The sequence below is a fragment of the Kwoniella europaea genome, chromosome 1, assembly GCF_036810445.1.
Source record: "Kwoniella europaea PYCC6329 chromosome 1, complete sequence".
NCBI classification, from domain to species: domain Eukaryota; kingdom Fungi; phylum Basidiomycota; class Tremellomycetes; order Tremellales; family Cryptococcaceae; genus Kwoniella; species Kwoniella europaea.
In genome coordinates this window covers 329,052-346,272 of record NC_089487.1, presented here as the reverse complement: position 1 = coordinate 346,272, position 17,221 = coordinate 329,052, and the positions used below count along the sequence as shown (strand labels likewise).

Genomic DNA, 17,221 nt, shown 5'->3' with positions numbered 1-17,221 from the left:
AAGAAAATTTTCAATGAATCAAGAGATCTACGGAAAAGAGGTGGTATGGATTGTTGACTTCTGTCTCTACTTGTTTGTCCTCTACGCGACGCGACTGGAGTCAAGTGAGACAAAATGATGGGACAATCGACGATGACGATGATGTTGTTGATGATGATGATGAAAAATCAACTCACAAAGGAAGGTTATCGAATTGACAATCAAACCCCAATTTTCAAATTTTGGTGTTGTTGGTGGAACAATCGGCAGGGTGAAGTGAGACACCTGATCGATAGATGGATAGATGATTCTCTTTTGAGATTTTGTTTTAATTTTGCTTTGGTGAATGGAAATATGAAGAGATGGACGAGAGTGACAAGATAAAATGTCACGCCTCGTGTTTAAAGAAGTATTCAGAAGAGAAGAGATGGGAATTGACAAAGCGGATTCTAGTCGAAAGAGTACGAGTCCACTATAGTAGTAGTGTATGCTATGGTGGTATCTCTCTCTGTATCTACTCCGATGTAAGATAGGTCTATCTAAAAAGAGGACATAGCAAAAGGGTGGAGAAAGTCAGGGAGAGAGAGGCAGTGCGAAATGCGAAATACGAAATGATCCAAAGATGTGAAAGGGTGGTATCCGAGAGGGTAAAGAGAGAGTGAAGAGGAACGATCAGGTGTTGTTGGGTTGATCAATCACACATCAAATTGGAAAAAAAAATAAGACGAAAAAGGAAAAGGGTGATCAACAAGATCGTGGTGTTGTACGGTGCCCGAAGACCGGATGTAATCGTAGTAGGTGTTTGATGGTGTCGTCAAGATGGAATTGATGATTGATAAATTGATGCGGTAAAAGCGGATCCAATACGAGGGTGGATCGACAGAGAGAAAGATGTTGCGATGTCATGTTAGCATAGTGACGCCATTTCTTGTCTAGAAGGAATCATCAAACACAGAGAGGGTGAAAGTGAATCAAGGAGATCTGAACTAAGAGACTAAAAGCCACTTCGGAGTAGTAGCAGAAATCAAGTACCAAGACCAAGTAATCAGGACATGACCAAGGCCCCACAAGGTATAATGATAGTCTAGATTTCCCCCCTCAACTAAACATAGGAACAACCGTAGTGAAGAGAGAGTCAATTGCGCCCCTAATGAAAACTCATCCATCAAACACACACATGTCCCTAGATACTTCCGTCTCCGCCGGTAAACAAGTAACACTTGATCTGGTGAAAGGAAGCGTACGAGTTCACATGTATCGCATGACGATGGGAAGAGAGATAGATCCACAAAACTCACCTTTGAGAATGAGCGATGAATGAACGATTGATGGTGGTAACGGAAAGGGTAGGAGCGTTACCGGGAACACAGACACCGTTGGCCGTGCAATGTGAATGAGGAGGGGTAGGAGCGTTGTTGAAGATCAAACTGCACTGCTGCGCAATGATAGTGATGTGACGTTTGTGAAGTACTAAGAGTGTTGATGAAACACAGTACACAACTAAGATGATTGATGATCAATGACTTTCTGTTCGAGACCAAAGCCAAAATGAATCACGCGGGTATCAGAGTTCGCCACAAAATGACTAAAAAATGAAATACAAGTAATTAGTAAATCAAATTCATTTTCTTCGAACTTCCATCTGTTTATCTAGTGGTAGTCTCCAAGTCCCGCAGCTACGTAAAGGATGTGATGTATCATATACACTATAGTGGATGATCAAAGGTATCATATCCCAAGACATGGAACACCTTGACAAGAGGGTGATTACGCACGTCCGAGTGGTCTGTGATGGAATGAAACTCGACTCACAGTGAATGGCTTGAACGGGGTATCGGTCTATGAATGATCGAAAGGGATTGATCGTCGTCGAGCATAAAAGTGGTGGGAAAGGAATGCAGGGTAGACCGCGTGGTAGGACTGGAGATTGGTAGTCAAAGGATGGTAATTGATGGTGAGACAAGATAAGCATCGCAAGTTGGGGCGCAGCATCATGAAAAAGTAAGAGTTCATCTCATCAGCACTCAACCCCATGTCCCAATATCGTAACAGTGACTACAAGCACTCACCTGTCAGAAGATGAAAGAGGTCGATTTGTTATACAATCTGGATACACAGCTTAATCGTTTCCAAAAGAGTGTGGGTGGTGTTGCGTAGGCAGAGCACAGACGGTCGGCAGCTAGATGGGGTAGGTGGGTAGGAACAATGCGATGATGGAATAAGATGAGATGGGAATTGATGAGAGAAGAAAAGACTATTGTTTCGAAAGATGATCTATCTGATCTTTTTATTCTAGTCAATCAGGTAAGTTATACGATACTGATTGGGAAAGGATATTGGAAGAACAATGGAAGAGTAAAACTTGTACTCACCTTCTTATTACTATCGGAATGATCGCGTACAGAAGAACAATCGCGTATCGACTTATGATGCCTTTCACATGCTCACTTGAGTACTTTGTGAAGGACAAGGACAATCAACCAAGCCTTTTCTTCTCACTCACTCTCACTCTATACTGCTTCTGCTCCACCGCTTTACTGACCCTGAATAACATGTCAATCTTCAATCAGATACGGTACGGTGCCTTTGATAGCCTTCCTCTTCGACATTATCGAGCGCCAGAAAGGTAGATCCAAGGCATCCTCCATCCTTCACCTTTCGTGCCCGGTTTTGAAGCTGTTTTCTATTCAGGGTTAATCGAGGAGAGAGAAGAGGTGAGTTCGGTCGTGGGTACAGAGATACACACATTTGCACACAAACACGACGCCCGGTTTTTTCTTTTCTTTTCTTGACATTGTCCTTTGTGTAACCAGATGGTTCCTTTTCCTTGTCCTTTTTCTCTTCTGCTCTGTTACTATGGCTTCGTTTCCGCTTCTGCCTACTGCGTAGAGAGTGAGAGGTTCATTAGTCATTCGTGGAGTGGCGTCTTCCTTCCTTCCTTCCATCTTTCTTAATTGTGATCTAAAACAAAGGGGTTTGAAAACAATAACAGAAAGTTACATCCGTACAGCTTAACCCGACCGATCGAAATGTTAATAAAGTGAGAAGTGGTCATTGTATTTCTCGATGTGGGTTTGTCAAGCGTTTCATCAGTGTTCAACAGATTTATTGTCCTTATCTATACCGTATCCGAAACGGCCTTGGGAATTGTCCGATATGTAATGAACGAGCCTTAAAGCTCCAGCTCTGAAGGAGAACAATGATAAGCCTAATTTACATATATCAGGGAATCAGAACTTACAAAATGAGAAGAATAGTATATGTGTCATAGACTTTAGGTTACGCTTGTAATTGTTCTTTGCGTTATTGTATTCTTAGGATGACCTCATCAAGACTAGAAGTCAAACTGCCGATACCCAGATTGTAAAAGCTTGAAGACTCAGTATCTCTGATCAAATTGTACCTGTCTGTATCTTGCAGCTGCTACCGAACATCCGAGAAAGATAATTCATAAGGTCCAGGACAGGACGAAACCATGTCGGTGCCCTGTATGAGCTTCACGTCAGTATCTGGAACTTCTCCCTGGGTAAAACAACGGATCTTACTTACGCATTACTCACTTGAACTCAAGCATTCAGAACAATGATCAACGAACAATAAGATAATGAGGGAGAGAACAATCTCAAACGCGAGGTGATAAACGGAGAAGAGCGAAGGAATCGAACTAACTGCTCATTGTTCTACCACGTGGCAATCACAATGAATGTTTCAGCTTGAATTGCCTTGCATGTCGAATGCCGATTGACCTTTGTTCCCAAAGTTGTCCTCTTTCTCGTCCTGTCTCCATCTTAAAGCTCCCAATGAAGCTCAGCTCAAGAGCTTGAATGATCTACAATACAATGCACTAAAATAAAAGTTCCAGCGGAAGTGTACGAGTAACGCTCTGTCCTCTTCGCGTCTTAGCGCCATCGTCATTGTGACAACCATCAAACCCACACATACCACACATACACACAAGCCACAGACTAAAATCTTTCCGTGAAAACGTTTTAATAGAATGATGGATCTGTGTGTATGTGTGCACGACTGCGGAAGATAGTTAGATCATCGGGACCGAGTCATACCGGGGTCTGTGGTCCCGGTGGATACCATCAAGGGTAGGAATACAGGAAACGTCTCCAAGTGGAAAGCTGATACTGAGATTGAGATGAACTGCAACAGGTGCACAGATGAGTAATAGACTGTGCGATGCGGTGGAGCACAGATTGGAGTGGCCGTGAGTGACTTCTGTCATATGCAGTCGGGTTAATGCGATGAATAGAGGTTGATCAGTGGTGGGGCTATAGGTGTAAGACGACGGATGAGCTAACAATATAGAAGAATTTATTGATAAGCTATGATCATCTACAAATCTGTCGAGTGGATGATTGGCTTCTCATCCGCCCAGTCATTTACTTGCAGGTATGTAACACTGATTCTATCATAGCAATCACAGTAACGATGATTTGTAATGCATGAGATATCGTAAAAAGTGTACTGTGCCGTCATTGTCCTATCGATGCAAAATTCTATGTACTGTACTATATAAAGTCACAAAAAGTAGTCCGTATATGTATATACTAATGAATGTAACGAACGAGACTGAGAAACCAAATGAAATGTACTGTATGCAATTGTCCGTTTATGAAAATCAATCTGAGGATTAATCTTGCTCTTTGAACTGAAGATGGATTATAATGGTTTGAAAAGCGGAATCTCCAATACGCCCTATCCTATAAATCGTTGTCTTACGCCGCAACTTCTTCTCATTGTCAATTTCATCCTATCGTCATTCAAGGGAGCTTTATTCATCCCTTGGACCTTGTCGTGAGATTACTCGATTTTTAACTTCCTTGAAAGATCTAAAATGCCCAACTGGCGAGGTGGAAGGTGAAATTGATCGTCTCGCCGGCCCTTCTTCATCTGGATCCTGTCCGGCACAGAGCTAATGATCGAAAGACCATTCATGTCAGCGTTGAATACTTTCGCCAACAATTCACAATTAATACTCACTCCTTTCCAATCCTCAGGTTGATCAAAAGTCCTAATATCGTCAGGTCTGACAATCATCGTTGCCAACTACGTAAGATAACCCGACCATTAACCACCATTAGCATTCACTGTCAAGAGAACGGTCATGAGTTGATAGGACTTACCTTTCCCACAGCAAGATGCCATCCAATATGACAATGCAAAGCCCAAACACCAGGATTATCAGTCCTTATCCTTAATATCGCATGGGCATTCCCAGGTATGAAAATCGTATCTCTTCTAAGGGGGTTGGTGATATTACTCAAATCCATCGCTTGGGCTTCTTCAACAGTCAAACTCCCATCACCTCTCTTGATCAATTGGAATTCGTTACCGTGTAGATGATAGGGATGGTCAATGCCCCCATCAAGGTTGTTGAGGATCAGATCGACATATCCATCACAATCGAATGTGACCGTCGCTACGTTATCGACAGAGTAATTGCCCGAATCGATCACATGAGGTAACATCGGATCCCAGATTTGGTTCTGGAATGAAATGTTGTTAAATGCCTATGACAAGAGTGCTTGGTAGTCAGTATATGGGTTTGGTTCGAGCATGCAAAGGTAAGGGAACTTACGAATCCAGTGATATTCTGTCCTTGCATGCCTAAAAAGGTTCCAAATTTACTGGAAAGTGCATGGGTCTGTAAAGGCTTGGTGAAAACATCGATAGGATCTCGAGGACTATAAACAACAGAATCTTTAGCATCTACCACCCCAGATCTGAAGGCAGATCATATTGGAGCTGGCACTCACGTCAAGGTATATTGATCATCCAAATCACGACAAGGCGAATCAAATGCAGCAAGATCGTCCCTAGACAAACATCAGGTGATCTGATTGTACCTGATCAACATCCGAGTTCGATGGACTTACCAGGGCTGAGTATCAGGAGTTTCGTCACCATCATCATACTGCTCGTTATTATTTGTATATCTGAAAACAGCAAGACCCTCTTGTTTGACCTTGTCCATACATCCAGCAGCGACGTTGGCTCTTAACCAAAACTTATCTCCGGCTTTACCTTGGTTCGCATCGACGATGATCGAGTATCGTTGTGCGGGTGCGATAGGAATTTCGTGGATAGTAGGACCAAATACGGGATCGGTATCGACTTCGGCAACTTCGAATTCATGTTGATCGATTGATACTCTCAACATCGAGTGAGCACCGGTGTTGATGATCCTGAATCTGGTCTTTTTGCCAACTATCACTGGGATTTCAGCGGGACGAGGTGGGTTGCATTCGGCCCCTTCGGGGTAATTTGGGCTGGAACAGTTGGTTTGGCCCTGGGGAACAGCTTGGTCAACCTTTATGTACACCTGGTACAAAGAATTCAGGATGAACCTACTATGTTGTTGATGAGAATGGAATCTCCTTTGGGAGCGCCGAGAGACTGAGAAAAGAAAGAGGGGATATAAGTATGGCCTTTGATTCGTTTGGTACAGTACTGCCACTTACCCCTCTGTATCCTTCAGGTGATTTAAGCGCAGCAACGATATCCGTCGATTGGTCCCACCTGCAATGTTCGTTTGAGTCAGCTATAGCATAATCAATGGGTGTTGTTCATGGGTTTGATCACCTCACATCCAGTCCTGAATGAGTAAAACCCTCTCTTCGTCATAGTCCGTCCCTCTTTTGAGCTTATCACCAGGCGAATGAATGATGAATCTACAGAAAATTCATCTCAGCATCGACTTTACCCTGTCAAGTCTCAACTCATGATTGAAGTGGATACTTACGTTCCGGCAATACCATCGGCCATGGTGTTCGCAAAATGGGAGTGATACCAATAAGTACCGTATTGCTCGATGATAGGGAATTCGTATGTGAAACTACCTCCAGGTGGGATCGGGCACTACAGATGTCACAACGAGACTCTACGTGTCAGCTCTGGTTCGGAATGATATGATCGAGTATCAGGGGAGCTCACTTGAGTGATACCAGGAACACCGTCCATGATGTTTGTACCATTTTGAGAGATACCGTGCCAATCTGTGGGGATCATCATTTGATCAGTTGAGAACAACGAGTAGTTGACTACCACAAGGTTACATACGAATGGTTTGAGGGATATCCAAACTGTTCTTCACATGTACACGGATAGTATCACCTGTGTTACATTCTATGACCGGCGCTGGGAAGTGACCGTTGATGGTGTATACTTGTCTCGTGAATCCATCGGGGTTGGCAGTGGCGGTTCTATTGGGATTTTCAGAAAGCTATGAGCTTAATATCCCATCACGAGACATACTGTAATCGTAATCATACGCAGAGACTTACTTGATTTCGAAATTGTATTCTCTGAGTTGCTATAATTATGAGCACAGATCAGTTTCGCATAATACGATGAACAGTAAAGGTACTGAAGTATGCAAACATCTCGGCTTACAGGTTGATCGGTGATTACAAAATCGTTCGAAAGTATGAACGATTGATAGTCCGTTATAGCTTGTGTGGAAGGTAGAGGATCGTCACTAGAATTTGATCCTGAAACACTATTTGTATTGAAGATCTAGCATTAGCCTTGATTTGATAAGAACGGTCCGACGTGGGTACTTGTGCGAGGTATGACTTGAGTTGCTCACTCTGAAAATATACCGCCAAACAAAGTATCTAATACACTAGGTTCCTCTTCGTTCGTATTGGAATCGGATGTTTGCGCTAGGATCAAGTACGGTCCGAGGGAAAGTAATAATGATAATACAGCAAGGAGGTTTCGCATGTTGAATGGAGATTGGCTGGGGATAGGGGTCGTGGCTAGATTGCTATAATCAGATTAAATTTAGTATTGGATATATCGATCGTTGTTTTAGTGGCAGAGGAAAGTAAGGTAGCAAGGCACTGTAGATAAGATAAGATTGAAATAAATGAGAGATTGTGAAGATGATACAGAAGAGACGATCAGAACCCGAAGAATAAGAAAGGCAGTTCAAAAGAAGACCAATCTCTACAAATAAGGACCGAGTACTGCAGAACTGCGGATAAGAACCGAAGAATTATGAATGATGAGAGATTGTCGTCATAAATATGATAAATTCAAAGTCCACTCCCTCTCTCCAATACGTATACAAATGCCTCAAAGACAGATCCTTTGATGAGAAATGGTTGAAACGACAAGAGCAGATATCCTTCCTTTCATGTGATGATTTTCGGTTGAGAGGCGGAGGGGTGAGATGATGATCATGGATTTTCAAAGGGAAAGAATAATCGACAGGAGATGTGATAGAAGATGAGATCTTGGATCTTGGCATTACTTTGTACGGTATATGTACTGGAAATCTCAAGAAGGGAAGTGTATCGTCAGAACAAGGTATAAGACGACTCACTATTGGCAATAGAGGTAAAAGGTCTTACAGTAAACCCCCCACTGTGTCGAGACAGAACGTTCGAGTCGAAGTATGGTATTGTAGTGGCTGTTGGGAGATGAGCTGAGATCTATCTAAAATATTGGGTTCGAAAAAAGTCCGTAGTATGTTGAACGCAATTGTGTAAACTAAGATTAAAGGATCTTGGAATTACTCTGCCAGACTGAAATGGAGCTAGCAATATAGTTCGTGATAATTAAGATATTTACTGAAGATTTGTATGATGTGCAAGAGAGGGGGTGCCGAGTTGGTCGAGCCAAAGAATCTCTATATATCTATATGTCTAAACGTCTATGTTCTATTTATATATCTATAGTGAGCCGAAAGAAGTTTGCCTTTGCAGTGCTTTTGATGGTGATGACGAGAGGAATGACCATGGAGCCGAAGCTAGAAAAGCTAGAGTACAGCCCCGAAGTTGACGAATGTACTGTAGATTGGATTCTTTCGGTAGCCGATCCGATTTGGTTCTCTGTTTGATTATTGATGAGATCTTATTATTTATGAATGACAAGGGCGTGGTTCTCTTTTTTTTTCGCTGATCTTGATTTTGATACTGGTTGTCCTACACAGCTTCCTCTATACTGAGACCATTCATCCATCAATCAATGTCGTGCCCTGTTCCCTTGAAGTATCTCTATGAGCAAGAAAAAAGCTGAGTTTTTCTGGTGGTTTATCTGGAAGTGTATTTGGTTGAGAAATACAAAGGAACCGAATAAATCTATCACTTCTTCGCCATGTACTGCGGCCGACTTGACGTTCTGATCCGAACGAACCAAAGGACTAGTATATGAAAGATAGGTGATTATTCAAAGTCTGTGAAAAATCCAACTTCTTGATTCCTTTGGTGATATTTATGAGAAAGTTAAGGACCATGAGCTATGTTATCGATGATGGGTAATGATCTTTGATCCATGAGAAATTTGTCTTCTACCGGAAAAGAATAACAATAACAACAACCATATAACAATGCTATACCGTTATTTGTTCTCCAAACAACAGATCTGATTGATCTTGTAATTATCAGAGATCAGATGTCTTGAACAGCAGCGGTGACTCGAAGTTTGATGGATCAATAGACGATAGATCTGGGAAAGGCGTAGACGAAGGAAAGGGAAGGGAGTGAGGAAATTGGGATTGATGGGTGGGTTTATCAGGCGATGGTTGTGGAAGGAGTGTGGCCTAATTATATCATCTGTCAATGCATATTTATAGCATCAATATCATCTCGAAATGAGAATGGTTGTCAGATTTTCGTTGCTCGGTCTATAGTACGCAGTGTACTCGGTCTCGTCGAGATGCATACCATGGTGATTGTGAGATTCATTCCGAGGGAATAGGATAAGATCGAAATTAGTGTATGTGGTGCATTATTTAGATCAGGTTGAGAATGTTGACTGATGAACAATGCTCAGTGCTCATAACCTCAACTTGGAAAGGATGACTATTGATGGAGGCGATGCGGAGCTTTCCTCGGTCTTGATTCTTGGCTATGAGAAGTAAGGAGCATGATGTTGAATGCCATGATGATCATACTTGACCAAGTCAACGTTGGGAAAGATGAGCGAAGCGTATCACAAGGGAGGAGAATATGCATGTTGTTGAACAGACGATGAATTTTTGTTGATCGATGACCCTACTCTATATAAACATGTAAAGTAAACAATTCAGAGCTCAGAGTTGAGATTTGATCCCGTCCCTAATCGACAATAGTCGACAAGAAGACATAACTTGACATTCCATTCTCATGTTGTATACGTAATAATCCTATATATCATTTCTGAAAAGGATAAGAAAAGCGAAACAGGATTCCAAATGGTCGGAATGTATAGAAAGTAGGAAGGGAAAGCATTCGAAAGTTGTTATGATGGGAAACAAAGTAAAGTTCGTCAAGTTCAAGGAGAATTATATGACGACGCTAAGGTATCATACCGACGACATCGAACATTGCGTCCAGGGAAAAGGATACCCATAATACGGATTCGTGAACGTAGTTTCTGTCCGGAGGTATTTGACTGATTGGTCGAGGAGTAGCAAACAGTGAACATCACACTATATCCAAGTGATGATTGTTATATCGGACAGGGAAGCTGAAAGTTTTATGATGATCTCCACCTATGAACGAGGGAAAGAGATCCTATCAGTATGGGTATGAATAATAGATGATGAGAATCCAGGAAGAAAACTCACTTGAGGTGTTTTTCGTAGAATTTCAATACCTGTTAGGTACACCAAACATCAGCTGATCTGCTGAAGCTCGCGCATAGGTCCAAAATCAAGACATCCGGCTTACCTTCTGTGGGCATCTCCTATAAGCCAGATCAGTAGGCACAGCGACCTTCTCACCACCGACCCTACAGAGAATCAATCAATATATAAGCCAAGCTCGCTCCCATGATGCAATCAAATCCCAGGAGGGAGACTTGATTTTCGATCGATCCACTTACATAGTTAGGTAAATAACCAATTCATCTTTACTACTCCTCTCAATTGTATCCACGCTAGTCACCGTATCTTCCCAATCAGGTACATCTTCGTATTTAGCCGTCGAATCCACATGACTGATCTCAAATTCTGGTAATTCTTCATCATCTTCATCGTCTTTCTGCGATTTACGTCTACTCGTACCGTTGGTCGTTCGTGCCGATTTGACTATCTGAGATGCAGGTACAGGTGTTGATGATCCGCCAACAGACGATCTTCCTCGTTTCTTGGTTTCTTTGGGTGGAACTGCGTTTTTAGGCCGGCCGGCCCAATATCGAGAGACGATATCATTTGCATGGGCTCTGTGTATGTTTCGACAAAGCTTTAGCATAATACCCACTGTACCAAGTTTGAAGAGAGTTGATCACTCACACATGCTCCTCTGGTTCCCATGTATTGTGTTCTGGTCCATATCCCTTCCATGAGACGAGATCTGCGGGGAATTAGTCAGCTACGGTCAACGTTCGACAAGAAGGAACTCACATTCGTATTTTCCAGCTTGGTTACCCTATTAACAGAGATACAAGAATCATACATGAGTTGGGTGAAGGGGTGTGAGTAATTGCAGGAATTCATTGAACGAGGATAATAGGATAGGAGAAAAACACCAAAGGGTCATCAACGCAGGGATTGAATGAAGAATTATGGGACAGGGGAATAATTTTTCGATCAGCTATGCCCTCTTCAGCCCAATCAGATATTCTCATATGATATGATGCAAGACTCACCTTCTTCTGTCTATGGTCCACAATCGCTTCCACCTCATATTCACCTTCCTCTTCGCCCTCTTCCTCTTCATCATCCTCCTCTGCACCATCTACAGCAGGTTCCTCAACTTCCATAGGTTCAGGTTCGACTTCCTTCTCGGCAGATCTTGATTTCCTAGCTGCTGACATCGTGTTCACCTCTTCGTCCTTTGCATCCGTATCTATCTGAGTTGGATGTTCCTGCGATTCCTCGACGGCTGATCCTGATCGTGGACCTGGCGAAGTGAACGGTAATAACCTAGTTAAGGTTGATAGTAATCCACCTGAATTCGTATTTGATTGCTTGGCAGGTGGAGTTGATTGTCCACCGGGTGAGCGTGAGTGTGAGTGTGACGGCACCTTGGCTGTGTTTGATAGCCTGTTGTATAGGCTGTGAGGGGTCTGTTGACGCTCTGGTGGACGAGATGTCCGCTCGAATTGATGCACAGATGGATAGATGGGATGGTAGGAGTGTGTACGAGTAATGTTACTACGATGACGTGAATATTTCCCATTACCATTTATCGTAATTTATCCCATCCCATCCATCCTACGCGCTTTGGTAATCCATCATTTCATTAGAGAGACACGAACCGAACATCATAGATCAGTCAATCTGATTCAACTTTTTGGATCTGCTATTCGACTTTCCATAGACTTCTCACTCTTCATCTCACCACATCAACCTTTCAAAGAAGCAGGAATCAGAGCAAAATGGCCGCCGCAACCGCTTCTGCCCCCGTGGGCATCTCTGACAGCTCCTTCACTGACAAAGTGGGTGATTGACCACTATTTCCATCTTATGACCAAGACTAACTTGTAGTGGCCATGTTGTAGGGGAAACCGACCGAGGTTCGACTGTCAAACATGAACGCTGCCAAAGGTGAGTCGGATAAAATGACATAGAGTGGTCTCAATATTAACAGCTCACGCTCTTCACTTCCTGCTTAGCCGTTGCTGATGCCGTTCGAACAAGTTTGGGTCCAAAAGGAATGGATAAGATGGTGAGTTATAGGTCATTCTACTTACTTGATCCACATCAACACTGACTTTGCGTACTGTAGATCCAAACCTCGACTGGCGAAGTGGTCATCACCAATGACGGAGCTACCATTCTGAAGCATATGGCCGTGTTACATCCTGCCGCTAGAATGGTATGTCAGCTGCCCAAAACATGAAAAGCCCAAGCTGATTCTTCGATGTAGCTGGTTGAGCTATCACAAGCTCAAGATATAGAAGCTGGAGATGGAACTACTAGTGTGGTTGTACTTGCCGGTAGTCTGCTCTCAGCCGCTGAAAAGCTCTTGAATCAAGGTAAGTGAACCGAGTTTGCTTTCTGAGATTGAGAAAAGGGTCGATCTGATGCGTCTGGTTGTTCAGGTATTCACCCCACCACCGTTGCTCACTCGTTCCAAAAAGCCGCTTCCAAAGCTGTAGAGTTCTTAGACGAAATGAGTATTCCAGTAGATCTCAACGATAGGGAAAGTTTGTTAAAAGCCGCTAGAACAAGTTTGAACTCCAAGGTAAATCTGCTTGTTACTTCGGTCCAATATTGTGCAGTATAGCTAACCCCATGCAAATTGTTCACAGATCGTCTCGCAATACTCTTCCACCCTTGCTCCTATCGCCGTCTCAGCCGTCACCAGGCTAGTCTCATCTTCATCCCACAATGTGGATTTAAGGGATATCAGGATAGTAAAGAAAGTTGGTGGTACAATTGAAGATACGGAATTGGTAGAAGGATTGGCATTGAACCAAATTGCTATGAGCAATGCTGGTGGACCAACAAGGATGGAGAAAGCTAAGATTGGTTTGATCCAATTCCAATTATCTAGTCCTAAACCCGATGTAAGTTAAATTCAAATCGTGTATTTCGCTATTCTACGCAAACTGACAAGATGCAAACTTTTATTTTTGGGATGATAGATGGACAATCAAATTGTTGTCAACGATTATCGACAAATGGACAAAATCCTCAAAGAAGAACGACAATATCTTCTCAACTTATGTAAACGAATCAAGAAAACAGGATGTAACGTTCTCCTAATTCAAAAATCAATCTTAAGAGATGCCGTAACGGATCTATCATTACATTTCTTAGCCAAATTGAAAATTTTAGTTATAAAAGATATCGAAAGGGATGAAATTGAGTTCATAGCGAAATCAACTGGTTCAAAACCCGTTGCGGATATCGAAGCGTTCACAGAAGATAAACTGGGTTATGCGGAATTAGTCGAAGAGACCAGTCAAGCTGGTGCAAAGGTCGTTAAAGTTACGGGAGTGAAGAACCCCGGTAAAACCGTTAGTGTCGTATGTACAGGTGCGAACGATTTAGTATTGGAAGAATCAGAACGATCATTGCATGATGCTTTGTGTGTGGTTAGATGTTTGGTAAAGAAGAGGTGAGTAAATGTCTATCTATTGAACTTCCAGTCCAGTCGAATTTCCAGACTGGAAACGGCATCTGTACCGTTGGAATACCCACTGACTGTTTCTTTGTACGTTTGACTTCGCAGAGCTTTGATCGCAGGTGGTGGTGCTCCTGAAATCAACGTATCAAGACTTCTGACCGAATACGCTCACACGTTAAAAGGAAAGGAAGCATACTGTTTCCAAGCTTTCGCCGAAGCACTCGAAATTATACCTACCACTTTAGCTGAGAACGCAGGTTTGAACCCAATTGCCATCGTGACCGAATTGAGGAACAAACATGCTTTGGGAGATAAGAATGCTGGTATAAATGTGAAGAAGGTGAGTAACTTTGCCCCGCCGTGGATATTATGTGTATAGAATATCGTACTGATAATCTTGGTACGAATAGGGTATCATCTCGAATATCCTTGAGGAGAACGTAGTACAGCCATTACTCGTTTCAACAAGTGCGTTGGAGTTGGCCACAGAGACAGTAGCTTTGATCTTGAGGATCGATGATATCCAAGTGAGCTAACTCAAGAGTCGCCTTCCGATTAGACCTAACAGCTGACATTTTGTTTTGATTGAACAGTTCACACGATAGATAGATGGAAGAGAGTATATTAACAATGCATTGATCATACCACCTTGTGCATACATATACATTCTTACGTTACCAAGTGGACTCAACACTTTTGGCAACGACCGACAAAGGAGATTGCTAATCTGGGATTTCGATCAGTATAGCTAACTAGTATCAATGATCCATTCGATTATGATCTGGCCATCAGCAAGCTGGATGACTTGTTCTGATATTGAGATTCAACAAACTCGATTTTCGATCTTATATCCATCAAAGTAATTTGCCAACTGGTCAATGGCACATTTGCATATCTCGATTTGAGCTTCGATTGTACTTCCTCCACTGATCAGTAAGTATCGCAGTATCAGTAAAAGATTACTTGTCAGACCAAACAAATCAACCAGGATCATTCGACCATCTAGACGAATCTGACATTTCTCAAAACTAACCATGACAATTGGAGAGATGCGCCTACTCACATATGAGGGGTAGCAATGAAATTATCCAATTCATCCAACCGATTCATACACTTTCTATTGACCGGTTCGACCTGAAAGACATCACTTGCAGCCGAAGCTATCCAACCTTCTCTCAAAGAATTGTACAGATCACCTTCATTCACTACATACCCTCTTGACATGTTGATTAGAATTGCGGATGATTTCATCATATGGAGTTGTCGCTCTGTGATTAGGTTCTGGGTTAGGGGGGTGAGGGGACAATGAATGGTGAGAACATCAATTTCAGGTAAGAGAGTTTCAAGATTTGAGTGACGGGTGGGGTAATGCCTCTTGGCATGATGGGTCGGAAGAGGTCCACTTGTCGAGAGGCGAGGTGGGTGAATAGATATGAAGAGGACATCCAAAGGCGTGCTAAATATAGGTTATACATACATAATGAATAAGTTATCGTAAGTTTGTTAAATTCAGTTTTTTAAAAAAAAACCAAAACCAAAACAATGTAAATGCAACTTACATGAAATAATTCTCCTGTTTTCCTAGCTGTATTACCCATCCCTATCATACCTACTTTCTTACCCTTCAACTCATTCCCCAAATTATCAATTGCCAATACCTTTTCACCCTCTGCGAGGGTTTTAATTCGGTTATTGAGTTGAGTCACTTTTCGAAGCAGACATAGAGTAAGGGTCAAAGTGAGTTCTGAGACTGAAGTGGAATTGATTCCTGGACAATCTGGAACCATCGCAACCATCAATAATACATTCAACAAGAACTTATAAGACATTCCATGTATTTTAATTGATTATCAAACTTAACAAGAGAGAATTTAGATGACTTGACTTACTGAAAACTGATATCTTATTGCTACGACAAAAAGCAATATCGACCGAATCGTATCCGACTCCTACTACGCTAATCCCTTTGAGGTTTTGACATTTCTCAAGAAAGGATCGGGGTAAGGGATTAGCACGATTGACTAAAGCGTGAATAACATTTAGCATTGAATCCGTGTATTGAAAATAAAATATTTATCATCGATGTTGTACTTGAAAGACTCACCGATTCCATCTGCCACTTTCAATACATCATCCTCAACATCATACCCAACACAATGATCACTCATATTCACGACGACCCTCCCGAACTTGCTCTTTGCATAGTCTAGTGCATCGGGATGGACGGGATTAGGGAAGTAAACTGTAGCCTTGGATGATGAGACGAGATTAGATTCGGGTGGCGGAGTAGGTAAGATGGAATCTGAGGTTGAAAAGGGGTTCATCTTAACTTTTTGTTTCTCTTTCTTTGATGTTACGATGGTAAAATACCTTGTATGTAACATTAAATTAAAAGGGCAACTATCTATGAATTGTAATTCTTCATGCTCATACGATTTGTCGACATATTTCTTGTATTATATATACCCATCATACTGCACATACGGTGCATGCGTGCACTTTAAGACTCAATAATCATTATCACTGTTACTCTTCGATAAGCCCTTATCTCTCTTGATAAGCTAGCCAAAATATTCAAAGACTTGGAACAAGTCAGACTCAGATTCAGAAGGAACCTTTTACAATCTTGCCATTCTGTCTTCAGTGATTTTTGTACTACAGTCAGTACAACAGTATGACACTTTAGATGCCCAGAATCACATATCGGTCACAGAAAACCATCCTTTCATCCTGCTGAGTAAATATGAGAAAGTGATTTGTCGACTAAAACTCCGCAAGAGATTTTGATTATCGCTTCGAAATCTGACTTCCCAACACATAGTCCCCGGTTCATTACTGTATACTAGATAGCCTTATCAAGATTGTTTGTTCGTAAAGAGTTGTTATTGCTGACTTCATCAGATACTGATTTAAGCTCCTCAGCCCAAAGGATTGTTAACGGCGTGCAGTAGCTGAGCTGAGAAAAACAATACTGTACAAGTTCCATAACATCACCATCATAGAATTCCAAGTTCTTCTTCCTATCTACTTCGTGTCAAGGAAACAAGTCATAAAGGAAATTCAAGGTATTGCCGAAATTATTTACTTTGTTATCTTTACAAATACTCCTTATCTCATTTCTCTTCCTTCTTCTGCTCCATAAAGCAAGAATTATCGTATGTATACAGAATATGATGAGTTATGGTAATTATCTGAAATCGAATCCTTGACTATTCGAGGTGATG

General features: G+C 42.0%; 5 protein-coding genes across 5 annotated transcripts; 1 reads left to right on the top strand and 4 right to left on the bottom strand.

Moving 5' to 3' along the window:
* Positions 1 to 4,762: 4,762 nt before the first annotated feature.
* V865_000129 (uncharacterized protein) lies at positions 4,763 to 7,716 on the bottom strand (the record flags this gene model as incomplete). Its single annotated transcript, XM_066223961.1, has 15 exons — positions 4,763 to 4,903; positions 4,972 to 5,037; positions 5,115 to 5,501; positions 5,570 to 5,675; positions 5,748 to 5,807; positions 5,868 to 6,280; positions 6,343 to 6,387; positions 6,453 to 6,510; positions 6,579 to 6,662; positions 6,734 to 6,849; positions 6,925 to 6,986; positions 7,051 to 7,193; positions 7,275 to 7,303; positions 7,384 to 7,489; positions 7,580 to 7,716. The coding sequence occupies 15 exons, from the start codon at positions 7,714 to 7,716 to the stop codon at positions 4,763 to 4,765; spliced, it is 1,953 nt and encodes a 650-aa protein (XP_066080058.1).
* A 2,558-nt stretch (positions 7,717 to 10,274) lies between these two features.
* On the bottom strand, positions 10,275 to 11,736 carry V865_000128 (uncharacterized protein; the record flags this gene model as incomplete). The annotated part of the gene is made up of 7 exons (XM_066223960.1): positions 10,275 to 10,371; positions 10,547 to 10,575; positions 10,650 to 10,710; positions 10,804 to 11,142; positions 11,213 to 11,273; positions 11,324 to 11,348; positions 11,569 to 11,736. The coding sequence occupies 7 exons, from the start codon at positions 11,734 to 11,736 to the stop codon at positions 10,275 to 10,277; spliced, it is 780 nt and encodes a 259-aa protein (XP_066080057.1).
* A 564-nt stretch (positions 11,737 to 12,300) lies between these two features.
* Positions 12,301 to 14,533, top strand: V865_000127 (T-complex protein 1 subunit delta; the record flags this gene model as incomplete). Its single annotated transcript, XM_066223959.1, has 10 exons — positions 12,301 to 12,360; positions 12,424 to 12,469; positions 12,538 to 12,590; positions 12,651 to 12,740; positions 12,792 to 12,900; positions 12,967 to 13,109; positions 13,177 to 13,434; positions 13,513 to 13,988; positions 14,103 to 14,337; positions 14,408 to 14,533. The coding sequence occupies 10 exons, from the start codon at positions 12,301 to 12,303 to the stop codon at positions 14,531 to 14,533; spliced, it is 1,596 nt and encodes a 531-aa protein (XP_066080056.1).
* A 287-nt stretch (positions 14,534 to 14,820) lies between these two features.
* On the bottom strand, positions 14,821 to 15,251 carry V865_000126 (uncharacterized protein; the record flags this gene model as incomplete). The annotated part of the gene is made up of 2 exons (XM_066223958.1): positions 14,821 to 14,923; positions 15,061 to 15,251. The coding sequence occupies 2 exons, from the start codon at positions 15,249 to 15,251 to the stop codon at positions 14,821 to 14,823; spliced, it is 294 nt and encodes a 97-aa protein (XP_066080055.1).
* Positions 15,252 to 15,339: 88 nt separating this feature from the next.
* Positions 15,340 to 16,321, bottom strand: V865_000125 (uncharacterized protein; the record flags this gene model as incomplete). The annotated part of the gene is made up of 4 exons (XM_066223957.1): positions 15,340 to 15,453; positions 15,557 to 15,774; positions 15,887 to 16,018; positions 16,102 to 16,321. 4 exons carry the CDS (start codon positions 16,319 to 16,321, stop codon positions 15,340 to 15,342), a joined length of 684 nt encoding a protein of 227 aa, XP_066080054.1.
* Between the last annotated feature and the right edge of the window lie 900 nt (positions 16,322 to 17,221).